Genomic DNA, 27,296 nt, shown 5'->3' on the forward strand with positions numbered 1-27,296 from the left:
TTATAAACCACTCCCTTTGGATTTTTACCAGAAGAAAATAAATTTAAAAAATACTCATTTTTCCGGAGCAGACAGGTCTTGGAACTTCTCCCATAGCAAATTTCAAGGAATGTAGTACTCTTCTCAACACCTGACAATCTTTTTCCAGTGTTGAAATGCCTAGATTTGGCAAGCTTAGCTCCCATTACCCTTATGCACAGAGACAAGAATTTCGGCCTGATCTTAGCTCAGAGCTTTTCTGTTCTGTTTTTCCTCTTCCTTTCTTCACCTCAATTTTGTTTTAGTTAATAATGAAGCCAGTCCTTAAAAATGCAAGAATGTGGCAGCTTGAAGCAAACCAAAATGGGATAAATCTTCAAGCTGTCCAGGAAATGCTGACTGACATCTTAAAATGTCTGCTGCTTCAAAATGCCCCACACAAAACAGGAAATGCCACTTGGTGTCTACAAGAAAACCACTTTGGCTTCCTGTTAACAGAAACACGTCTCATAAATGAAGTAACCCCAGACCCTCACTGCAATTGGTCACTTTTATACCACCAAACAAATAAAACAACAAAAAAAGCCCAAACCCCAAACTTCAATCACAGTCCATGGAGTTCCTCACATAGAAGTATGCTTACATAGACTCTGCTGCTACTTTAAGAGTTAAAAAAAATACAATGTTTTATATTAAATCTGTAATAGACATGTAAGCTTACAGGCTCACACAATAGGTGCAGCATGCCCATAATTTTTCCTAGTCAGAAATAATTTAAAATTCTGAAATTCTACATAGTCTTAAATCAAATACCACCTCTTTTCTTCCCCTCCCTCCTTGTCTGCCCCAAAACAGCCTTTTCTCTCAATATGAAGGTTTCCTCCAAAACGAAAATTATTTGGGGAAAAAAAAAAAAAAGTTGTAACACATTATTTATTCCTGTTTATTCCTGTTTCAGGTGAAATCCAGTATTCAGTAAATCAACAGAACTAGATGCAGAAACAATTCACAGTCCTCACATGACACTTCTCCCATCTTAGAAAAGGAAATGTGATCCCATCTCATTCTGGTAGCTCATGAGATCTACACCACCAAGACAGATTCAATTTCCAGAAAAGCCACCAGAGAGAGGCTGTAGAAACAGCTGAAATTAGATATTGTCATTAGCTACTCCAAAATCTGCATAGCTGGACTTACTGCACCAATACCAAAAGGCTTTACTGACAAAGGAATAAATGTGCATGTGCACACATCCATGCACACACATTTTCTGCTGAAAAAGTACATAAAACAAGCCCCATGAGGCAGATGGTTAAAGATTTCTGGACATCCACTGCGGATGCACGGTTTCCCTACACTATGAGTCAATAGTGGAGGCCTTCCAAATTCAGACCAACAGATACCATTTACCCTAAGTATCACTGCGCAGAGCACAGAGTTGTCCAAGTTTCTCCTGCCAAAGTGGCTCCCTGCTGCATCCACTAGTTGTAGGTGTCAGCTTGTGCACACTTGTTTCTCTGACTGTGGCTTTCACGATGCTGTGCAGCTCCTTGTGATGAATCCAGCACCAGGTCAAAACTGTCACATTAATTAGCAATGCTGGAAAATGAATCCTCTGTTACTACAATTTTCACTTCACATTTCCCACACTTGCCATTTGTTTCAGGTCTACATAGTAGCTGAAGAGAATGGAGATAGACTCCCAGCACTGCACTTGCATAAATCTCCTACATTTGTTTTCTTGAACACACAGAAATTTGTTAAAATAACAGCTGCATTAAAGTATCCCTGTTCAAGAATTTTCTGCTCTTTCCAAAGAGGGTGATACAGCCCATCCTCAGCAGGTTTTCAAAAATTCAGTAGTTCAACAATAAGTATTTACTGACCATCTGAAAGACAGGAATTCGAAAGCCATTTTAGGCTATCTAATCTCATCAAAACCAATAGCAGAGTTTGGGCAGTTCAAGGACATTTGTGTGTCTCTGTATTTGGGAAACCTGTTTTGTACATGCTTATACAAGCACAGTGTGAAAAGATCCAAAACAGCATGTGCAGGCCACATACTGCTTTCCTTTGTATAGTGCAAATCTACTTCAGCAAATGGAGTTGACTAGGACTTTGCTCAGAAATGCAAGACACTGACTAGTCTGGCTCAGTTTGACAGGCCACTTAAGCTTGTGCTTGTTTTTAAGATCTAAATGAAGATGCTTTTATAGAAAAATGGCGTTTACATGCTTTGTTTCATGAGAAACTGAATGGTCTGCACCTGCAAGAGAAGATCTGAAGTGTACATTCAATTTGACCTCCATTATTTATCAATTATTTAGTGCCAAGTAATTAAAATTGAGATGGCCCAAACAGATAATCCCTACACTCCTAACTTTCAGTGTGTGCTCAGCAGTTAATTGACATCATGTCAAATTCAGGGGCTATCCCTCTCCCACATATGCATCTGCTTTGAAGAATTTAATTCAGGACTGGAACACTCACAGGTGTCCACTGTCCAGAGGGTCTTCTGGGAATGGTGAAAGATAAAAAAACATAAAATGGGCTCAATTTTTAGGAAGTGATTACTCTAAACCAAATTGCAACAGATATTGAGCTTGCTTAATTTCTAGCAACTTCTAGTTAGAATTAGCGAGGTGGTGAAATCACCGCTCATACAACGATTTCCTGAAAACAATAGCTTTTTAACTAACCTGAGTTTTGTGTCTACTTCCCCATTTAGTCATTGTCACCCACTTGCACGTCTCAGCTAGTATTTGTTCCCCACCAGCGAACTAGCCCCAATTATTAAGTCCTGACCCAATACCAGCCCTTACCCTTAAGCTCCTAAACATTTTTATACCCAAGGCAGTGATACTATCCTAAGCATAGCCCAGCTTCTGCATTCAGCCAGCCCCCATTTCCTCTGATCCCTCTCCCATTGAAGCCTGTATTAAAGGAGCCTACATTCTTCCTTCTACTTCCCCTTTCTTATAGCTTACCATCTGCTCCTCAGTTCTCACACTCAGCACAGCCTTAACTGCCATTCTTGGATGCACTGGGACATAATTCCATGTCTCTATTTTAAAAAGAAAGCTTCTGAGTGTTAAAAATGTAGTATCAACAGATTTATCACTACACAGGTGGAAAAGATTTCACATGTTCCCACTAACACTATTAACTTCTGTTTTCTCAGTCAAGCTATGATAAAACATATAATATATAAAGACAGGTGAATATGGCTGCATCTGTATAGTGTATTTTGCTTTAAAAGTTAAACTGCGTTGAAAATTAATGACAAAGAATATCTTTATGAAATAGCCAACAGAAGTGAAGATTGCCACAGTTCCTGTAGTGGCATTAATTTGAGAATGCTGGGCTAATTCTTGCTTTTCAAAATTCAGCACTCTGCAAAGTTCCTCATACTTGTACACATGCAGAAGATGGGAAGGCAAAAAAACCAAACCTTGTACTGAGGACAATGAAGCCAAAAAGTTATGATCCTTCAGCAAAACCTCTGTATTGGGTTTGCATGGGAAGGTTTTGGTAGCGGAGGAGGCTACAGGGGGTGGCTTCTGTGCGAAGCTGCTAGAAGCTTCCCCTGTGTCCGATAGAGCCAATGCCAGCCGACTCCAAGATGGACCCACTGCTGGCCAAAGCTGAGTCCATCAGTGACAGCAGTAGCGCCTCTGGGATAACATATTTAAGAATGGGGAAAAAAAAAAAAATGACAGGACACAAACTGCAGCCAGAGAGGGAGTGAGAATATGTGAGAGGAACAACCCTGCAGACCCACAGGTCAGGGAAGAAGGAGGGGAAGAGGGGCTCCAGGTGCTGGAGCAGAGATTCCCATGCAGCCCCTGGTGAAGTCCATGGTGAGGCAGGCTGTGCCCCTGCACCCATGGAGGTCCACGGTGGAGCAGATATCCACCTGCAGCCCGTGGAAGACCCCACGCCGGAGCAGGTGGATGCCTGAAGGAGGCTGTGACCCCGTGGGAAGCCCACACTGGAGCAGGCTCCTGGCAGGACCTGTGGACCCACGGAGAGAGAGGAGCCCACGCTGGAGCAGGTTTGCTGGCAGGACTTGTGACCCCATGGGGGACCCATGGCTGGAGCAGTCTGCTCCTGAAGGACTGCACCCCATGGAAGGGACCCTCACTGGAGCAGTTCATGAAGAACTGCAGCCCGTGGGAAGGACCCACGCTGGAGAAGTTCATGGAGGACTGTCTCCCGCGGGAGGGACCCCATGCTGGATCAGGGGAAGAGTGTGAGGAGTCCTCCCCCTGAGGAGGAATGCGTGGCAGAGACAACGTGTGATAAACTGACCGCAACCCCCTTTCCACGTCCCCCTGCACCGCTTGGGGGGAGGAGGTAGAGAAAATCAGGAGTAAAGTTGAGCCTGGGAAGAAGGGAGGGGTGGGGGGAAGGTGTTTGAAGATTTGGTTTTATTTCTCATTACCCTTCTCTGATTTGATTAGTAATAAATTAAACTGATTTCCCCAAGTCGAGTCTGTTTTGCCCATGATGGTAATTGCTGAGTGACCTCTCCTTGTTCTTATCTTGACCCATGAGCTTTTTTGTTATATTTTCTGTCCCCTGTCCTGTTGAGAAGGGGAGTGATAGAGCAGCTTTGGTGGGCACCTGGCATCCAACCAGGGTCAACCCACAACAACCTCTTAACATATTTATTTTTGTTTGCCCAAAGAGAAGTCCTGAAACTTTCTAGAAAACTTGTTTTCCTGCCCTAAGTCAGATGTTCTTCATCTAAAACTCAAAGCTAGAAAGACAGAAGAAAAAGTTACAGCAGATGTCCCAGGGTAGTCTCAGTTGTAGAGCCATTACTGTGATTCATAATGGAAGAAAAAACAAAGAGGCATTTCAAGTCAACCTGTAAGCATTCTCATCTGGGTGGGTCTGGTCAATGTGTGCATATCTACATTAGGAAATTCAGCATATATAAATATATAAATAAAACATATATACAGTACATAGTCACATTCATATAAGCCATAAATTGACATATATTTACAAAAATATTTGCAGCTATGTTTTACACTTTCAGGTCCACATCAGGAATTTAATTATTTAGCTTCTTCCTTGTGAACTTGATCACCATCCTAAGTAGGAATCTGGGATGAACTTGTACCTTATATATTCGCAATTGTCAAAAATAAGAAAGAAGAAAATAATCTTCCAAGGAATTCTGCCAAGTCCGTAAGAAAAGTTGAAACTTGTCGAAGCATTAGCTGCCTCACTGAAGAGTAAATTACATGTTAGCAAAAATTGAGAGGCCTTCTCTTCTTCATGTGGAAAGACAGTACCTTGCTCTAGTCCATAAATAAATTTGAAACTCATAAAACATCAGGCAGAGCACAAACTGGGTGCCTGACAGATGTCTGTAGTATAAACTCATGCATAATTACTATTCTATTTGTCTCAGTTTAAACTGGTAGAGCGGTGAAAGAGAATGAATGTAGAGATGAAAATGCATACATCAGGCTACCTTACAGGGTAAAAAGGTAGAGAGTAGACTACATCCTGTTGGCACTGTTATAGCTTCCTTTAACAGTAAGTCACATGGTTAAAACAACGCCAAGGACCTCATATTTATACAGTCCATATTATACAGTTCTGTGACTTCCAGGGGCTGGACATATTTTATTTACTTCTCCAAAGATGGAAAAACATTTCTTTGCTGCTTCATAAAATAGTCTTCTTAGGTATACAGTGCAGGTTCCAGCATGGTTTTTTAATTTGGTGGATTCACACTTTTATCATTAAATAAGTTTTGCAAGAGGAATTAAAGCTTTGGAGGTGTTGTTTTCCTTTCAAAGAATGCTTGGAAGAAACAAACCTCAAAATGCAGCAGTTTAAAGTGCCTGTACGTGAAGACCCGTGGGCAAAAATCTTGCCATGAACCATCCAACCATGGCCTCAGATAGCACTTTCAGCAATAGGCTGTGGAGTCATCTCTTGCTCCTTGCTATTCTCTGTGGACATGTCCTGGACCTCCTGCTGCTGATAGATATCTTGGACCAGCATGATGTTTGTGTTCCTCCACTCTCTGTACTTCACTGCCGTCAACTTTGGGTCCTCTAGCAACTGGTTAATTGTGGCGAGGTCATGTTCCTTACACTAGGAAGAGAACAAGTGGTTATTTCCCACAGAAACTGTCAAGTTCATTGTCCATAACAAAAACACTCTGGGAACATTATAGAACCCTGTCACAAGGAGATGGCGAATTATCCATCTTCCTGGCAACTTGTTCCCATTTTTAGAATGTAGATCATCAAAGTTAAGCCCTCAGCAGAAATTTGTCCCAGTTGCAGGCAAGATTATGATTTCATGTAGATTTTTTATTTTATAGGGTCCTTAGCAAAACTTCATGAGAGAGGATTCATGTGAAAATTAGACATTGTTATGCTGTCTCACAACAGGTTAGTACTTGCATGAAACTAGACACAACAGCATTTATTTCTGTAATTCACACCAATTCCAACTTTCTCAAAAAATACTTATTCCCTGGCCACATTATAAATGTCTTTTTTCTGGAAGCTAGACAGAAAAAAATTTTGGCTGTAATCTGTGCACTGGCAGTAGAGTTTATGGGTGGCTAGAGCACATGTGGCTGCTAATACATCTACCAACAATGACTACTAATAAATCTGGTCTCTACTTTTAGAAAAGAGCAGCTCAGACCGTATATTGCAGGCACCCTGGTTCAATGATAAGACATGAACAGTCACTGATATACTGATATAGGGAGACTGAGACCTTTATGTCACAGAATCACAGAATGGTTGAGGTTGGAAGGGACTTCTGGAGGTCATCTGGCCCTACTCCCTTCCTCAAGCAGGGGCACCTAGAGCAGGCTGGTCTGGACCGTGGTCCAGGCAGCTTTTGAATATCTCCAAGGAGAGAGACTCCACAGACTGAGCAACCTGTGCCAGTGCTCAGTCACCCTTACAGTAAAAAAGTGTTTCTTGATGTTTGGAGGGAGCCTCCTGTGTTTTAGTTCGTGCCCATTGCCTCTGGTCCTGTCACTGGGCACCACTGAAAAGAGCCTGGCTCTGTCTTCTTTGCACCCTCCCCTCAGGTATTTATATTCATTGATGTCCTCACATTTTCTGACACAACGAACCACTTGGCTTTTCCAGCCCTTATTGCCTATCCATGCAGTGTATCCCAGGATAGAGAAGACCTACTTAGCAGCTACAATTAATGGAGGCACCATGCTGCACTAACTAACCTTTACTGCATTTGCCTACCTCCATCCCCCTAGTCTGTGTGTGAAAGCAATGGAATAGTTCTAATCTTCTCCTGCTGCCACCAGTTTCATCATGCCTGAGGACACTCTGTGCTAGTGGCTGCCTTGAGAACACCTTGAAAATGCTCCCACACATTCATGACATTTCCAGATAGTAGCAGTAGTATGCTAACACATCTGTATCCCACCGCTACTCTAATGAATTATCAACTACTCTAATCCCTGTGATGCCTGAGCCACTTTTGAAACACAAAAACTTGTTCAACTGTTGGTTTGCACAGGTCCTACCTTCAAAACCTAGTGCCAACCCTTGTAAGAGGGCTTCTGGCATTGATGCAGAAGTATGCATAGTGAGCCGAAGAGAAGAAGAAGAGATAGGGAGGTAAAGATGACTATTTCCAGTAGACAAAATTGGTGACAAAAAGCCATGCCATGGAACTTTTCTGTAGCACTAAATCTATTTCCCACATTCATTAAGCCTGTGATGCATTTGCACACAGCTTCCCTCTCTTCCAAACTATCCAAAGCATGTTTTGTTAATGATATATTGTGGCAGCAACATTAATCTGTTGTTAAAGATGTGGAGTCAAAAGTCCAAAATTAAAATTGCACTGAATCTTGCATAAATCACTTATCTCAAACTAACAGGGTTTTAATTAAAGCAGAGTAAATATGGATCAGATGCAAAACCTTTCTGATTTTTAAATTTCCAATAGATCATTTCCAATTATCTCATGTCTCATGTTGTATGTTAAGAAAATTGATTTTAAAAGCACATAATCCCACTGATGCAAAGAATGTGGCACTTTCCCACTGCAGGCATTTGCCTTTCAGACAGGCTAACTTAAACACTGCTGTGTATAGAACTCTGTTTGTGTCTGTGAGAAAATGTCTGTGCTATATTTGTCTTGTCGATACTCCAGTTTCTTAGTTTGAAGAAAGCAAAAAAAGATCAACACATTTTGTTCATTATGAACACTCCAAAAATGATTTTTCTATATTAAATACAAGTGTTAGACAAGCCTAAGCTTATAAACACTGTTAATCACAACTTATACAATACTCCCATGCTAAATCAATGCAAAGCTGTCCTCCTTGCTCGTGTCTGGCAGTAAGGCTTCTAAGCTTCCATTCAGCTCCATACTAAAGAAATTGATTGTCCCACAAGATACAACTTCATTTTGTACTAACTGGTTCTTAGGTTTATTAGGGAGGCTTCTACTGGGGAAAACTTTGCAGTTTGTTTCTATATTTAGTTTTCTGTTGCATAAAATAGGCATACTTTTTAAACTAACTTTCTGTTATATGGTGGCCTCACTTTATTGTTGATGCAGATGAATACCGCTATAGTCAGTACCATGTCACTGAAGACTCTTTGATGCTGAGGAGAGACTTCACCAGGTCTCATAGGGAGCCTGGAAGCCCTACAACAGGGAGAATGCCTATATTCCCCCTTGTCTTTTCAACTGTATCTTCAGGAATTTTAACACAGGCCAGAGTGCCAAAACCAAGCCTCCCATTACAACTAATAATCAAATCAACGGTTGTGCTGATAGGAGAAGTTTTTCATGCATTTCTCCAGCATGCAGTACCTGAAGCCAAATACATGGACTTGAAACAAGATACTCAGTTCCTGCTTCTAATGTATACAAAAAGGAACAAGGGAAGCCCCAGGTTTGTATTTATTCTTTCTTCTCCTTACAATTTAAATGTTATGGTTAAGCTTTCTGTTTCCCTCAGTACCATTCAGAAGCAGGCTTTGAAATCCTGTGACACTTGAAGCTGGCAAGTAAACAGCCTCATAAATCCCCATATTCCAGACAGATTTACTGGCCCTTTCATGGAATGTCCCCTGAACCCCTCCACCCCTCCAGTTCATGATATGTTTCCAACATAAAAGCAGGATGCTTTTGTTATTAAAAATATTTTAGTTACAGGAGGTCTTTACAATAGCTTTGGCACATCCTGTACATTCTCCAATAATCACATAAGGAAAACTTTTTTTGGATCAGGGTCATTTTCATGTCCTTTATCATCAACGTACTTTGTCTGCTCTTCCTTTTTAAGGCTCCCCTGTTTAGTGCATTCAGCCGAGCTTGCAAGTTTTCTAGCTAACTAAGAGACGCTTTCTTTATTAAATTTTCCAAATGGGCTGGAACTTCTGCAAGAAGGGTCCCTTCTGAACTATTGCCTCTGTTTCTAGTTCAAATTTAACAACAAACCACAGATCAGTATTCAAAATGAAGTAGAAAACAATTTCAAAAACTTAACCAAATTCTCTGGGGCTTTAAGTAAATATGTAATTAGAGTTTGGCTGAAGTCTAGGCTTGCTTCTTTTTTCATCTAAACTGTTTCTTTCTCTTGGGCTTTTTCTTGGCTCACTCTGCAACCTCACCTTTAATGTGCTGTTCAGCATTCGAATTTTGTGGAGTTTCTCATTAATGGAGGGGTTTTTGCTGCGTTTGATAAATGACTTCCTAAGCTCCTTCTTCGTTGACAGCCGACGATCACCAATGGGAGACAGGCTTGCTTGTTCTAATGACTTGTAAAGTCGCTCCATCTCATCATCATCACATTTTTCCTGATCTGCAAAGAAAAGAATAAATTGGGTATGAGAACATGAATATAGCAGCAGAGAGCAGAAATGTTGAGTGCAGCCATCAGAAAGGCACTCAGCCAAGTCAAAAAGTAACAGTATTGGAGTTAAAACCAAGGGCAATTTTTAGGGTAATTTATAGGGTAAAAATGCATATGAGAAAGACATACTACCAAACTTAAATGTTTTTAAGAATCAGGCCGTGATCTAAACAGATACAAACATGTATTTCCACTGATAGAGTGCTGCTTTAATGCTCCAAATATATCACAGACTTCGAACAACTGTCAGTAACGCTACATTTGAATGAAAACAACTTTGATAACATCTCCACCCATTGAGCTTTTCCCTACATGCTGCACATGGTGAATTACATTTCCACCTGGCAACACACAGGTCAAATTCTATTTGGTGTACTAATTCATCGCTAGGTTTTGGTAATTATTGAAACCAGAGTTTAAAAGAACTGAGCAACGAAATGAAACGTAGGAACATTTCGGGGGCCCCAAAAGAAGGTTTCTAGAAAATAGATTAAAACAGAAACCCTTCGGGCACCTGATGTTTAACTCCTGCTATTCACAGATTGCAGCATAGAATTTGCTTGTGGTGCCTCACAACAAAGCCTTGATTATCTCCACCTTAATTATTCTGATGGGTCCCAAGCTGCAGCACCATCTTCCATGACAGAGAGGACATGAGAGGAAAAGCTAGCAAACAGTTGAGAATGAAATAGCATAAAATAAGATAAAAATTGAAGCAAAGACATTTTTTCAGAATAAACCAGCTTAAAAATGAACAGTCAGAAACTAAAAATGTACCAGGCATATATAGGGGCATTTTGGCAGAAGGCCATTCTCAGCAACAGACTGCGCAACTCACTTCTTGTCCCTCAGTCCACACTGCAAGCTTTTCTACTTCAGTGTTTGCTAAAGGAAAATCTTAAAGTTGTTGGTGTTTTCAAGGTGCTAATGAGTCCCACAAGATCCACTGGGATAACATTCATTTTTATTTCACTGGGGATGGTGGTGGTGGTTCTTCCCAACTGCAGTCCTCCATGTGCCAGTTGAACTGGCTGGGCATTTTTTCTTTCAATTAAAAGTTAACCGTTGACTTTTCTAAACCATCTTCAGTCAGCAAACATTTTCTGAACAAAAAGAAGTCCTTTTGCTCACTCATGCCACAGCAAAAAGACTTCTCCAACATGTCAGCACACTTAGGAGACTGCTCCTTATCTTTTCCATGTTTTAAAAAGTACAGCATCCTCCTACACCCCTGTTCTTTCTAAATATTTAGGTTACAAGAAAGGTTTATGATATGCTACAAATATTTGCCTTGACTGTGTTGCTAGCCTTTTTTTCACTACGTTGTGATTATGAAAAGGCTGCTGTAACTTGACAAGAACTAAATATAGCTTCCAACCTCGGTACAGTGCTGGGGGAGGAAAAGGAGAACTGTTGTATATTTAACAAGCTGCGAGAAATGGAAAAAAATGTAAGTGTAAGGCATAATACACGGCAGTAGTATTTCCTGAAAACTGTCAGCTCAGGCCATGAGGCTCGTAATTATAACAAGCTTCCTGCCTACTTTCTTGGGATGAAGCAGCTGTTTGTTTCATTAGCCAGCTCCTGCACAGGACTGGCTCAGCCCTGCTGTAGACATCACCCCCCAAGACTGTGCACAGTATCACTGAGAGAGATAAATTGGTCTTTATCAGGTATCCAAGAAAGAGTATATAAGAAGAAAAACAAAATGTACTGATCCTGTCCAGCAACTTTAAAAAATAGTCAAGTCATGTGGGACATGTGGTCCCTGCTGCAGGTATTTTCTGAGGTGAACTCATTATGCTCCTCAGGGTCCTAAAAGGGTTGCAAAGCAGCAAGCATGACAAAACACCCTCACTGAACACTCTTATTCCATGCTAAGTACTCTGATATCTTCTGTGCACTTGTGAGTGAAGGTAAGGAGGACAGTAATACTCAACACAGAAAAAGATGGAGCCAACGTCAGAAAAGCCCACCAAAAAGCTCCAAGAAGACACAATTGACCAGCAATGTGCACTCAGCTCCTGCATTCTTTCAAGATTGCAACCTTAAACTCCTCTCCTATTTCTTGTTCTTCCACCACTCCCACTCCCTAAAGGATTGATCTGATCGGAGTCAGGTAATTTCAGAGGGAAACGAATGTGCCAGATTCTTCAGATCAGGTGGAAAAAGGGAGTAAGAGTGAAGCAGCTAAATGGGATTTCAGGAAACAGTTGGAAAACAAAGGTGAGTGAAACCTACAAGTGGTGTGGAGCCAGGCATGAGTCATATAGTACTTTTGTCTCCATCTTTGTTTACACTGATGAGCAGTGAACTTCTCCAAGAACAGTTAAAAATAACAAAACCGTATCTTAATATTGTGCTTTTGTATAGAAGGAGACACTGTTGCTACTGTCAAAGCCAATTCTGCCAATAAATCTCTATAAATTGAGGCCAGACTGTCTGATACCTATCTGGACTTTTACTTTCAACATCCTGAGTTCACCCAAGCCAGGCCCAGAAAGCAAAAACCCATGTTTTGCAGGCTGAACACACTAGATGGATGCTGTAATTCTGAAAGGGGGAGAGGTAATGGAGGAAGGGGAGAGGCATTATTTCTAGCAATCAATTAACAACACCAGTAAAATAATCTGTGATAAGAAAGCATATTTCTCCTCACTTGAACAATGGTGCATTACCGTATTTCACAAGTCTCTTAATGCCATGAAAGTAAATGAAGAAAGCACTACCTATAGTTTGCTTTCTTGCTTTCCCCACAAACATCCAGTTAAGATTGGGTAATAGAGATAAAGCAACCTGACTCAAGCCTTAAGCACAGACTGGACTTTTTCTCCAGATTCAAATATCCACAGCACATTCTCACAGAACTTGATATTGTTTAATTTCCTTGCACCTGGAGTCAGAGCACTGACCTGCAGATGAGCGAGTCTCTAATAGAAGCAGAGGCATTCCCCAGCTCTGTATTTAGACTTCAGTGACTTGGATTCCTCCTATGAAACCTGGGATGTCTAGACCATGCTACTGAATTGCTACAAATTATTTGCTTTGCATTACAAAGTAAAAAATTATGCTAAAAGCACATAGTACTCAAGCTCAGGAACTGGTGTAAAAATGAACAGATTTTTTGTGTCAGCCTCCTAAAGATAAATGTACCACCCCTACCCTGAGCTTTGTAAACCTCAGGAGGTTTACAATGATGGATATATTCCACTGGTAAAAATTTTTAATAACATGGACAGGTTGGGCCCCACTAGCACTCCTCTGAAGTGAGTCTTTCCAGACGAGTCGCACAGCTAACACCAGGCACATTCAAAATTACTTCAAAATATAATATCGCAAGTTATCTCTTCCACCAGTACTCTTCAAGCTAAGCACTTTCTCAGGCATGCACATTGGGAAACTGAAATGCTACTACAGCACTTCTTTATCTCACCCTATTTTAAAGATAAAATACATTAATTTTTCCCTCAGTTCCTACAGAAGGATTAGTGGTAAGGAACAAACAGCAACAGTGGAAGGATATTACATCTTGTGTGCATTTAGGAGCATGTATGCGCACAAAGGGGAACATGTGCATCGTGCACTTTTCCCTTGCCTTGGCAGTATTAGCCATAAGCAATTCTGCTGAGTGATGCCACTGGGAAGATCAGTCTTCCTGGGGTCCTGCACCATGCCCTTCACTCACAAGCCTCACAGCCTGCTAAAGCTTCATAGCACTTCTGGAAAAATTCTGTAGTATTGTATAGGTTTTTTAACTTTTTTAGACTCCACAGTGGCGAAAGTGGAAAAGAACTAGTGCTGACCTGAGGAAAAAGGAATTCCTGCCCTGAGATATTTTAACATTCAAAAGAAAAAGACCTTCTAGGTTGGGGGTGAGGAAAATAAAGTAATACTTCAGGCAAGTCAGAACTTCTGACAAATTCTCTTTCAGGAGAAGTAAAACACAATTTTGTGGCTTGATGCCACTTATCTGGAATTCCCCTCTAACTAACAGGAGATATCATAGACAAGAGCAAGCTGCCAAAAGTTCAACCTGCCAGCTCTTCACCTCCTCAATTTTCAGCTTCCACCATCCTGTCAGCCAACTTGCCACAGGTGGGAGACATTAAGGTATTGAGACTCCCCACCTTGCAGCAGCAATACAGGAGCCTGCCTGAAATCTCAACTTTAATGCTCTTTAAGCCTACAAAAGTGAAATTACCCAGAACTTTTAAAAAAACAGCTGTGAAAAATCAAGCTGATTGTTTCTCAGCAGTAAAGATATAGAAATTGGCGATGTTTGGCAGAAAGAGCATTTTGCATTGAAAACCACCTCCGCCAGAACATATCTCACTAACTCTAAGCTGAAATGTAAATACTTGCTCTCCCATTCTCTACCTGATATCTCACAACTCTCTAACTGTGTATTAATCTCAGGAAAAAATCTGCTTCTTCCTCCTGTCTTTGCTACTCTTACGAGTTTCTTATGGTTGTGCCAAAACCGCTATTTCTGATTCTGCCAAAACCTTTGATGCTAATGGGGCAACATATAGTCCCAGGCTGGGGAGAGGAGAGGAAAAAAGAAGTCATAAACCACTTTTGCCCTTATTTACCTACCTACACACACCACCCCACACCCATCTATTTTCCATAGTGGCAGTAGATTTTTTAATGGGGATATGAGGACACCTCGAGGAAATCACCTTTTCCACAGAATTACAGAACAGAAAAGACAGGAAATATCTGAATTAGGAGGGCATAGCTTAGGCAAGCTCCTCACTGGCAAATGCAGAACTAAAGGTAGGAGATAGTGGGAGGAAATAACAGGAGAAGTGTGTTACCACCAACAGTTAGATGCTCTTGACTATAACAGTATAGCAGATTCAGCAATGGGGCATGCCATTTTAACAAATTGTGACTGAACTGGAAACAACACAAATAAGTATCTCTTTTTCAGAGAGTTCAGAAAACCATGACACCGTAGCTTTCACAGTGATTTCTAAAGCCTTTTTGATGAATAGCAAAATAATAATTCAAACACATTTTTTTCTCTATACAGTTGTTCTCAGCATAGGCATACTTCTTGGCTAGTCTCAGCCACAATCTAGCCACTTTCTGTAACTTTTGCAGAAGTCACAAAGGGGCCAGAGCACACCACAGGATCTGTTCTGGCTATTACTGGCACAGGCAGACTCCAGAGGGGAAGAGGAAGTCAGTTCTGAGCAAAGAAGGAGCTGACTGCATCCAGCTCCTATTTAACCAACTCCTTCCCACAGAACCAACCCTGATAAAACTCAAGTGGTGTATGAAAAGCTTTCCAGGTTTTTCAAAATATCAGCATGCACCAGATCTTCTACCAGCTACTGTGAGCTAAGATAAAATAAATAAACCAGAATTGGTACCATAAGAATTCCTTGCCAAGACACATTAACTTCACATGATCATAAACCCCTCAGAAAATGCAAGGAAGAAGGATGTTATTGCTATAGTAGAAGATCCCTAAATAAATACAAACACACATTCCTGTGTTCTTGTAGTAACCTCTCAGCTTCTGCAGCTTCCTTTTGTTACTGTAGTGTTTGATGATGGTGGTGGTGGGTAATAGTCAGATACTTTTTGTTCCAGCGGTTGCCAGAAGAAATACAAAGGATGGAGTTCAACTGCAGAGTGTGTCTAGCCATCCCAGACAGGGCAAGGCCAGCTTCTGGATATAGAGCACGTAGTCAGATAGTTGTTTGTATTCTCAACTGTTTCTTGTTTACCTTTCAGTTTCTTTGTGTCACAGGCAGCTTTGAATCCTTTGGCATTATGCATGTAGCAAGCTGCAATGCAGAAGTATTCAATATTCCCGCAGAGCAAATGGAAACATAACACTGATCTCCTTTCAAAAGGGAAAACTGTTAAACTCTCCTTTTTTGTACCTTTGTATGACCCTCTGGTATGTAACCTCTCATCAGTAATTGGCGCTGAGAATTAAGACTGAGAATGGTCATAGCACCACTAAGAGTGGTTGGAAAGGTCCTTAAAAATATCATAAGGTACAGCTCCTTGCACCAGACACTTACAGTTGCTTAGCAGATTTCATTAAATAATTTTCATTGAAAAATTAATCCATGATCATTTAGTTGAATCTGTAGTTTCTCTTACAGAGATTCGTCCATTTATCTCTGAGAAACCTTTCTTTGTTTAACTCATCGCTGAGGTTTCTTCACTGGTTCTGTATTTTCATTATAAGCTCTTCCCACAAAGCCACAACTACTCTTTTTTTCCTTCTAGGTACCAACTTTTCTTGCATTAGCCTGTGTTTCTGACTTTTGCCAACAAAAATGCTCTTCAGTTCTTGAAAACTTTCACCTCAGCTGCAGGCTGCTATCAGCTACAACCAAAAATTCCTCATGGGGTTTTACTAAGCAGAATGTGGCCACAAAGCAGAGTGCGTGACAGGTTTTTTCTATCCTCACAAGGAGAAGGAGAGAGCATGGACACACATGAAGGCCCTGGGGGGTGTGGGTTCAAAGACCACATAGCTGTTCTGATAACAGTGGGGCCAGCTTTACGCACACAGGACATGCGCTTTCAGGACAGATGCCGATGCAAGACAGACCTGTCTCCGTCTGGACGCAGTCTCGTTACTCTGAAACACGACAAGCTGTCAGAAATGCACTATTCAGAAGCGTTGTAAAGCAAATAGTACAGACTGCACTGAGGTATGCATTCTTGTTTCACATCAGATAGCTGGGGTGCTCTTACTAGTTATTGTAAATCATAAGGCTTTGCAGCTAGCTTTTACCCCACAATTTGAATTCGTCTCACAATATTTGTGCACATCTTTGTCAGCTAGCTGGAGGCGGAAGTTCTTGGGGGATAAGCCACAGAACCAGAATTGTATCCCTTGTGATAACTTTCATTTGGAACCGAATTGCTTTTTTATGTTAATCCTTCTTTCCACCTCATTCTCAAACTGAAGTAGATTAACTAATCTCCTTGCAAATTATTTCATATATTTTTTCAGTGGCCATTGCAAGGGGTGGGTGGGTGTGGACAACCCCACACACCAACACTATCCATCCCATCCCCATACTATGCAGACTGAGAAAGGAAAAAAAAATGCCTGTATGGTGTATGTTTTACTTGCTCAGCGATGGGTTATGATGCAGACGGTAACTAGTGAGGTTATACAGTTTCCATAGTGACAGTCTCATTGAAATGATCTATTTCTGGAATTCCACCAGAGATCACCAGTGTGGTTAGAAAAGAAGTGCTCTGCAATCAGGGTCAGCCATCAGCTAAGCAGTGCGCAATGGAATAATTCATTTCCCCAGGAATATTGTTGGGAAAATTAAACCACCTCGCAAATAGCAGGAATATACCAAAATGCACTTTGATTTACATTTTAATCCAGTTTTTCTCAGCAAGTATTACTGAGTCTATCAAACCATGCTTTAAATGGTTATGAATGTCATGCTAATTCTATGTCCATCTATAAAAGTACTTGTCACCTTTACATTATGATGGAAAGCATTAACCTATGCGTTATTGCAGGTTTGCTGACAATACCAGAGTAACATATTCTAAGCAAAAGTTTAGATCTCTGAAAAGCAATCACTGAACCTTGCTCCAAGGGGTCTATAAGACACCATGCCTCCACTCCAATAATCCACCTGAATGTACCTGATAATGTTTCCCAAAAGCATTACTTGGTCAAATTTAACCCAGAAGGTTGAATTAGAAAAGGCAGTGCATTTACTACAACTTTGGAACATTTTAATTAGGGACCCCATTTCTGCCAGGCCCAACCATTTCACTACTTGCAGTGCTAGAGCTTATGGGAATTAGATTCCACGGGAACTCTCTCAAAACATCCACTCTTTTCCACCACATAGAAATACTACATGTGCTCACTCTTAGTTTTAGTTCTTACTGTCTTCATTGCTACAGAAGTGTCTAGCAGAGCAGTCTAGAAGATGAACAATGAAGCTGAGTGCAAAACACTCTGAAATGAATTTTCACTTTTGTTAAAATCTGTACTTCACTCAATTTCCTTTTTTTTTTTTTTTTTTTTTTTTTTGGTAAAATCAGGAAAACATATGACAAACTAAAGGGGTGCTAACTGTTGATACCTGTAAAACAACAGGGACACTGACAATGTAACTAATGTGCCTTATACTGTCACTTATGTGATTCAGCTCTCAGTGCCCAGTTCACCTACAGAGAAATACCCTAAGTTCCCAACGAGTCCAGTGCTGTTTCCTTCCATCTTTGCATTACCTCCAGCCTAGCTTTTGGATGCACCTTTGTTTTGCATTGTGCTGAGACAACACTGCTCTTTCAGCAAAGTACTCACTTCAAATCTTCACAAGGATTTCGAATCATGGGTAGAGCTGATGCACAAGAACATCACTCCTTCCTTATGTATTGCACCTCTAGCATTCTTTCCTTACGTATTACTTCTCTAGGCAGCATGCTGAGTATCTTCTCATTTCAGCATATCCTATGCAAGAAACACCTCTTATGCTTCAACTGCTTTTAATGCAGGAAGAAACAGCTGTGCTCAAAAGGCAAGACACATTGCCTCGCTATGGTAGGAGAATTATTAAGAGTAACAGTGACCAAATTCTGGAACTGTGTCACCTTTTTCATTTAGCAGTACATTTCGGTAGGAGGATACCTATGCAGATACCCATTTACTTAAACAAAATCCAGTCTTAATGGACTTTCTGATTCAGGATTGCAGTTGTTTCCCCTTGATTACAGTGATGCTCAATGAAACAAATAGTGAATACGTACTGGAAGTAAACACAACTGCTTTTATTTTAAAAATTAGATTGACCTAACCCCATGTTCACCACTTCCTACATAGGGCATTTTGCTTAGGGCGTCATTCTGTGGCACACTTTCTTAAAATTTTGATTCAAACCTGACTAATAAAAGGTGGCTGTATTGAAATAAAGCAAGCTAATAAAAGTATGTCTGTTAGGATTTTATACAGAGGCTACGATCTTAACATATAGGTAAAATTTGAGAAAAGTTGTGAACATACTTACCAATTAGATACTAGGTTATATATTTAATGCGCAATAAACCAAATGTTTGTTATAAATGATGTGCCACTGGAAAACTCTTCAGTGAAGAACATAAAGGAAGGAAGAGGAAAGGAAGTTGAGGAAACCCCCTGAACTGCCACATTGTATGGCGCTGCAGACAAAAATCTCCTCTGTCATTAGCTCACCTTTGGCTAGTGATCTCTGTCGCGTTGCATCTGGCACAGCTAGACAATGTGTATCCGGACCTAAAAGAGAGTTCTGGGATCCACCACTGGGTTTGGAAAGCCGGACCTCCTGACTTTCTGCTGCTTCTCCACAGTCTACTTCTGGCGGCTCATCAGAGTGAATCTGTACACAGAAAGTTAAAGGCTGATCACCCTCTTCTGTGGCAGAGCTGTTAACTAGGTCAAGCCAGGACTGCCTCTCGGAATAAACCACTTTGGACGTCAAGGAAGAAGATGACTCTGGGGAGTTGAAAGCGCTTTCAGGAGAGGAGAGAGAACAAGATGCTTCACTTGACAAAGTCGAGGTGAAAGAAGACTTCTGCTGATCCTGCTTTCCAGAAACAAATGGGTGGGGAAAAGAAAAAAGAAAATTTATTTCCAAGTTATTCCTGTTCCTAGGTTCTGCGCATTATAGATATGCAGCTGAAATGCAAACTGACAAAAAAATTATGTAATCTGATTAATCATCCATCCAAACAAGCCTGTGGTATGGCAGCCAATCTCCTACAGAGCTGTAACTTCAGAAACTAAGCCACAAGGAAGCCAGAGGTAAAACAGATAAAAAACTGACAATGCCTAGAAACAAAAGACCAAGGAAAAATATTGGGTTGAATATAGCCTTCCATGTTAGGTCTGACACTCACATTCACTCTTTACTTTGTCTTCACTTCATTAGATTATTGGTCTAATCCAGAGTGCAGAAGAGAAACTCTGAATTAGCCATTAAACATGAAGTTGTCTTGAAGCATTCAATAAATCCACCAATGCCATAACCACAGACAGGCAGAAATGGGCCCAAGCACCGAAGTACCTTGACCTTCTCAGCACACAAAGCCATTTTACCTGGTTCATTCAAGGGACTAATCATTGACCAAGGCAAGAAGGTTGGCAGGTAATATAATGGCAAGTTAATGGTGGAAAGAAAAAACAGACAGCCATGGGGCAGAGGACAGTAAAAGGGGAATGGTACAAGATTTGTGCTGCTCATTCACCTGCTAAGGTTCACCCTTCAGCACATGAATCTGGAAAGGGACCCAAACTTCACTAGAAACACGTCAGAAATCATTAAGACATCCTAGGACCATCCATATTGTACTTGTCACCCTGCCTCAACAAGAGCACATACAACCAGAGAGGTCTCAGAGGCATCTAACAGTCATCATTAGTAGCTAGGAGTTGAATGAAAGAGGGTATGATAGATGCACAATGGAATTGTGCATTGAAAGGCTGAGAGAAAGAACAAAGTTTTGAAAAGTTTTTGGCTTCCCAGACAAGCAAGTAGATGCCTAGATCTTTGCCTACAGTAGACATTTACATTGATCGAGTTGTACTGTTATCTGGTCACCAAAAGCAACTCAGACAAGAAGAACTAGCACTAGTCTGCTTTTTAGCCACCAAACACCACTGAAAAGATGAGCCAAGAGAGTCAAATACACAAACACACAAATATACATACGAATATCCAGAAGAAGATTAATTGACAGTAATAAATAAAGTAATAGAAGACAAGGGGAGACAAAGAGTTATAGTGAAGCTCTTAGCAGAAACTATCAGAAATCATGATGAGATCATCATGATATGAAAGCCAGATTCTTGTATCTGCTACTGCAGAAATTTACTCCTTCTGCAAATCATTCTGGCCAATGCTAGAATCTGAATACCAGACTTGATGGACCACAATTCTGGCAAGTTTATGTTCTCAATATGTATGTAGACTAGATCTGTGTAAGGATTAAAACAGATGATAACTAAACTGGAAGTACTGAAAATTACTGAGAAGGTGTTGCTAGGGAAACCCAGACAAGCTGCAAACATAATAAAGGGACTAGCCTGGAATACTTATTAATAACCTGGTAAACTAGAAATAAGATGTATTCATATAAGCTAAACCAAGAGTGACAATTTTTTGGATTATGATATATGAATTTCTGCAATTCAGTGTTGCTGTAATGTATACTACTTCCTTTTTACATTTAAAAAAGCAAAGTAGATTTGCCTTCCTGTGCTTCTGATCTAGCTGTATCATGTAGCTACTAATCAATTCAGAAGATGAGGAGGACCAGTATCAGATTGTGAGTCACCATTTGTTTGTAGCACTTTCTTCACTTTTGCAAAGTTTCAAAGCCGCTCCTCCAAGACAGTCCTGAACACTGCGGGACCAGACTTGATTTATATTCCTATTACGAGAAGTATAACATTGTGTTTCACATGCATTTTTGTTTTTAAAAAGGAAACCTTCATAAATGCACCCTAAAGCAAGGGACAAGAAGTTGTCATAAACTACATGTATGACTGATAAAAACACCCTTGGGAACACAGGTGACCTGAAGCATTTAATCTAAGAGCTGCTATCACAAAGACAAATGTTGAAGCATTCATACAACTAAGCAGAACAACTGAACAGTAAAAGCTCTTGCTCAGATGGTGTGGATAGTCTAATTTCAGTTGTTCAAAGACAGGAAAGGAAGATGTTAGATCTCACCTCTATTTTTCTGGCATTTGTCCATGCAACAGAAAGTGCCAGTGAAATGAAAACTGTGCCTCACTGAGTGGAATATATTTTTGTTTTCATTTTCATTGTGTGTTAAAAAAATGCGGGTGAGAATAAAGATGACTGCCAGAATGCATTTCTCTTTCTCTACATATGTGTTGTGGTGGTTTGTTTTTTTTTTTTTTTCCTTTGGCATGACAAATGTTTACCTAACTTACTCAAGTGGTTCCTTTGGAAGTTTTGCAATCATCCATATAATAATAAATCTCAATTTGGGGACATTTTAAAAAACATATGCTTGAGCCAGGAGATCATAAAGATTCCACTGGAGATCAATGAGTCTCTAGGCATTTTTTAGAGAAAAATTATCACCATGAAACACCTCAACTGCTCTTTTGGGACTGCTTCAATCTATTGTCTCAAGTGGATAAATTAATACAGATGGTCAGTTTAACTTTTGTCCTACAGATGTTAAAATGTATTTGTTCCTCACTTGCTTTTTCCTTCCACAGTACCCAAAAGCATGCATAAACATAGAAAGCTCATGATCACTACTTTTTTCTTTTTTTTTTTCAAGTTTTAAAATGGTTTGGGTCAGCAGAGAACAGAACAGCAAGCGAAAACTTTGTGCTAGAAGTTCAGCAAAATGTTTGCTGCTCTAACACATAACAGAGCTTGCACCTGGGTGGTATTAGTTTCCAGACTAATAGTTTTCAGTCTGGAGTTCATCTCAAGAAGTTTGGAGACCTTTCTGCATAAGACAGCATTGGTTTGATTTTCCAAAATGTCCATAGCTCCTAATTCCTATTTTGCAAAATCCCTTTGGCACTCAGGAAGAAGTGCAACTTTAAAAAAAGATAAAAATAATAAAAAGAAATGAACCCCAGACAATGCCTGTGGCATTCTTGATGCTGGGCTGGGTTTCCAGGATGGGTGTCTCTTCCAGTAGCAATCTGAAAAGATTCAAGCAGGCCTTCCAAAAGTGGTGTACCCACAGGGTATCAACCCAAATCCATCATGTTTGGAACCTCATAGCTTGGTTAAAAAACTCTGCAGTGAATGAACAAGCATCAGCAATGTTTAAGCAGCCTTTCCTGAGACAACCAAGAGCTCCAGTCCTAGAATTGACTTCCCAGTGAAAGCTGTGCTTTCCCAGTCCTTCCAATGATTTTCTTGCTCCAGTACTTGTCCAGAAGGGGGAGGGGCATTAAAAGACAACTGACTTGCAGTCAAACACAGCTCTGTTGGTACCTAATTGCTCCCTACCCACCACACAAGCAAGCCGACCATAGGGCAGACCCATGGCAGCTGGAGCTTATTTCAGTAGCCACTTCTGGGATGAAAAGATGACAGCTTCGCTCAGGAGATACCAACTTTTGTCTTTCGTGGGGGAAGGGATTTTAAGCTGGGGATGAGGAGAAGGGAAATCAGCTGAGAGAGGTGGAGGCTGCAGGGAACATAACCTTTAAGGGGAAGGCTGAGAAAGCAGGACCCCTCAGCACATGCACCGTTGCCTTCCTCCCACACGTCCCTTGCTAAAATGTGGAAGCCAGCACTCAAGAAGAGCATATGGGAAGGAGACAACCGGAGATCGCCTCTGCAGCAACAGACTGACAAGCAGCAGGAAGCCAGAAAAACAGAAAACTGAAAAACCAGCACCTGTTTAAAACTCATCATCTGGAAAAATGCAGGCATTCACTTAGAGGTGAGCAGACGGAAAAGACATCTACAGCCTCTTAAAGGCAAGCCACTGAGGTATAAAATTCAAGACGCTTCATTATCGGCCCTCAGCCCAGAATAACTCTTAGAGACATATTGCCAAGGTTCCTATTTTCTCCGATATTTATAGCCGCTCAGCCACATTTAACTTCCAGTTAATACAGGCAATAAAGAATCACGTTTTACACAGCAGTGAACACCACGCTCCCCCTGAGTGCCAGGGGGATTGTTTTACAGTGATTAACATTACACAACTGTTTCAGGAGAGGAAGTGAAGACTGACTTATCTGACTGAAACAGAAGGGGGCAAGTGGGTGACAGTGTGACATACGCTCCTAGCCTTATGTGAGCTAATTAAAGATTGCCAGACAGGCAACCCTGTGCATGACATCTCCTTTTATTATCTCCTGTGACCGCGCAAGCTTCTCCAGCTCATCAGTATTTTTCAAATTTGTTCCTGGTTCACTGCCTCTGTGCCCACCCCAGCTACTGGATGTCATTTCAGCATGCAAGACAAGAACCTGGATCTCACTAGTGAGGCAGCAGATGCTTCCCTTCCATGAGATGCAAAGAGATGATTTAGTACTAAGTATATTACTGCATGCCCCTCGGTGTTGACTTTCAGCTGTGGAAGGGAAAGGCTTGAACTCAGGATTCCTTATTTCAGCTGCATTACCATCCCAAACCAGATTACTCATTTCTAAACACAGAATTAAGTAAACCTCATATTTTAAAGCACACGTAAGGGGAGATAAGATCACTGGGAAAAGCAACATTCTAGAAACAAGATTAATAGGGTGATAAGTGGCTAATAATTAGGTGAGTCAATTTGATTAGACACACAAGGGTGCATAGTGCTTATTCTAGTTTATGAAATGAAGCGAGGCAGGAAGGAATATTCTCGATAAATATTCTACAGCAAGAGAGAAAAATAGTATAGATTTTGGGAGGAAGCTTATTTTCTTTTTTTATAGTGTATTTTTCAGAGGAAACTGATTTTATCACTGTAAAAAGAGGCTTCTCTCCCTTCACTTCACTGCCACAAAAGTATCTTCAAATTCAGCAGTCTTAAGAACAGCTCACTCAAATAAATAAATACAAATCTGTTGGATGATGCTACCGGGGCCACAGAAAGAAAGAAGATTTGGGACTGATTAAAAAAAAAAAGAATAGTATGAAAAACTAGGTTATGGCAGTGTGTTAAAAACGTTGTAAAGAAAAGACACAGTGTGTGTGCAAGGTAGAGCGACACTTTCCTTTCTCCAGCAAGATAAATATACCTCCGTCTGAGGGAGCTGTTCTTTGCGCTGTGAGGCTCCCAGCAGTGCAGGCTGCAATAACTGTGTGCTCTGCCACGGGGCAGGGGCAGTCAGTGCATCCTCATTTCACGGGCACACAAGGTGAATATTTCTAGCTGCTGGACCTCAAATGTCCACCACCTCAGGAAAGTTTTGTTCCAACTAGCTAGCAACTAGAAACAAGCCAATTACTGTAATACTTACCGAAGGTGGAGGTGGTGATTGGACTGTGTACGGGGGAGGTGGTGTGTCTGTTATTTCTGGATCATCATGTTCACTTTCGCTGTAGCATTCTGAGGCAGACATGGAAAATGGGCAAAAACAAAGTGTTAGACCAACACTCATTTATTCCTCGCAGCACTGTAACCAAAGATCACCAAGTAGGATGTTCTGGGCTGAGGACCACGCTGTGACAAGTCAGTGTCTCCTACAGTGAAAATTAAACCACTTGTGGTAATGCTACGCTACTTCATGGCAACCTTTTAAGTCAAAAAATTTGCTAATTTGCTATGGCAGGAAACACTAGGTGGCACTGCTCTAGATAGCTTCGCAAACAGGTTTGGGGTGGGTTTTTTTTCCTCCCTTTGCAGCTTTTAAAAGAAAGGCAGCCTCATTTGTGGTATAAGTTAGGGAGACGTGTTGCAAGTAGTAGATGCTGTCCCTTAATCTCTGTAGCCAGTAAGTTTTCCTGCAGTTAGCAACAGGCATTGGTGTTTTGGCTGCAATTTTGGAGGAAACAGATTGCTCGCATTTTGCTTTGGAATCCATAGAGCAGCCTCATGAGAGGCTTCTGTCGCTACATGGTAACTTACATAGGCACGCCATGCAGCGTGGCAGTACATGTGCAGAGCTAGTGCTAAAAGTAAACACAGTACTCTAGGACTATACACCCCATTAATCTTTTTTTTTTTTTTTTTTTTAAATAAAAAGCAAGCTGATAGAGTCTCAGTATCATTTGACATGCGGCAGACAGGCAGTCATGTTGTTATTTCTTTCAACTGCCCGTGTAGCAGGTGAAAGCATTTTATCACGTGCTTTTTAAAAGTCGATTAAATGAAGTGATAATCATTGATAAAATGAGACACAGAAAAGGGGAGGTAGTAAGTTGCTGGTTCCTATTCCCAGGGCCTGGCTGTAACCACTGGGCAGGATCACTTCCTTCTGCTAAACCTCCCAGCAAGCATCAGCCTTTCACATCTGACCTTTACAGGAGCAAGTGCTTGCATCCTGCCCTGCACCATGGGTGAAGGGTGACAGCTCTCACTCCCACCTGACTGAGCTGGGGACATGAAAAGTTGCAAAGACATAGTCGGAGCTTAATGACGACAACATGAGCGAGTGCCAAGTGTCACAAGAGCAGAGGCTGCCCCTGTGGTCTCCACGGGAGCTGGCACTCTGCGCTGCCTCTCCCTCCATCAGCTGCAGGCAGCAGCTTGTGCTGCCCAAGAGCAGCTGGGTCTCTGCAGTGGAAGCAACCCACCTCCTCTCTCCCCAGGCGGGCAAGGGTTGTTTATGTTCTGGGAGCCCTTTGCAAGAACTGGACTTCATGAGTTCACACCACTAGAAAGCCGTGTGTTAGCATGGTCTCTGGGAAATCATCTCTGATTATCTCATCTTTTCACTAAATTAATACCCGCACACCTTCTTTTTGTGCATGTCATTTGGGGGTTTAATAAGTGTGAGGGGAACAAAGTTTTGAGACAGAAGAATTTTATACATGAGAGAGAGGTTCCCAAGATGTTGCCAAAGTGAAACCTAAAGAGATTCGTTACTTTTTCTTCCCATACTGTTTGCAGAACTATAGGGCTTTTAATAGCAAAGCTCCTATTCTGTTTACTGGAAATATGTGCTGGCACATCTTAGCATAAAGGACTGAGGCTGGCTGCAATAAGGCCTATATCCAATTCTAAGGCTCTATTACTGTCTTCTCGAATAACTCTTAGTAAAGAGCTTATTGTTTCTACAGCTCCCCTTTTAGGCACACAGAAGAACTGAAAAAGAATCAACAGCTGTTTCTCATATTCTAAATAGGCAAATGGGGTTGGCGGGGGGGGGGGGGGGGGGGGGGGTTGTTAAAATGCATAGAAAGTACATGAATACACAAGAACCACCATAACAAGAGCCAAGACCCTCCTGAAGAGTTATGGTGTGTGATACAGAGGGGAGAACCAGGTCAGCAGGAACAGAACTGACTGTGGGTAATGACAGCATTTTTCTGAAACGTAGCAATGCCTCTGCAAGGTTATGTCCACCCAGGCATGTTGGCGGGATGCTGAACCTGGAGTAGCTGCTGGAGCACCTGTGACAGAACACGCGTGGAAAGATGAGGAGGTGTTTGACATCACAGTCAGGGTGCCTTTTTCTGAAGGGGAAATGGGCCACCAGCTTGAAAAGCTGAAGAAACCTCGGCTATGTTATGTTTATTGCAGGGTAATTAGACAACCTGCTGCAGAGGACACTGAGTGGATTATTTTGTATCTTTCTGTCATTTTTTTATTAAGATTAGTGGGCTGACTCATTTTGAATTGTTTTATCATTCTTGACTCAGCCAACACAAACAGTACTACATTTTTTGACGCTTTAAAAAAAAAAAAATTGTTTTCAAGTATGGAATTTTGACCATCCTCATCTTCCATCGAACTCCTCCTTTGTGAAAACATGGACACTTCCTCC

General features: G+C 41.1%; 1 protein-coding gene across 1 annotated transcript in view; it reads right to left on the reverse strand.

Moving 5' to 3' along the window:
• Positions 1–5,761: 5,761 nt before the first annotated feature.
• The window catches only part of IPCEF1 (interaction protein for cytohesin exchange factors 1), a 42,503-nt gene continuing 20,968 nt past the window's right edge, over positions 5,762–27,296 (reverse strand). The window contains exons 7-10 of the mRNA XM_075707703.1: positions 24,828–24,916; positions 19,077–19,443; positions 9,627–9,817; positions 5,762–6,099 (exon numbers count right to left, since the gene is read on the reverse strand). Coding sequence (XP_075563818.1) covers positions 5,899–6,099; positions 9,627–9,817; positions 19,077–19,443; positions 24,828–24,916 — 848 coding nt within the window. The 3' untranslated portion in view covers positions 5,762–5,898. The remainder of the gene's footprint in view (positions 6,100–9,626; positions 9,818–19,076; positions 19,444–24,827; positions 24,917–27,296) is intronic.

The sequence above is a fragment of the Pelecanus crispus genome, chromosome 3 (assembly GCF_030463565.1).
Source record: "Pelecanus crispus isolate bPelCri1 chromosome 3, bPelCri1.pri, whole genome shotgun sequence".
Lineage (NCBI taxonomy): Eukaryota > Metazoa > Chordata > Aves > Pelecaniformes > Pelecanidae > Pelecanus > Pelecanus crispus.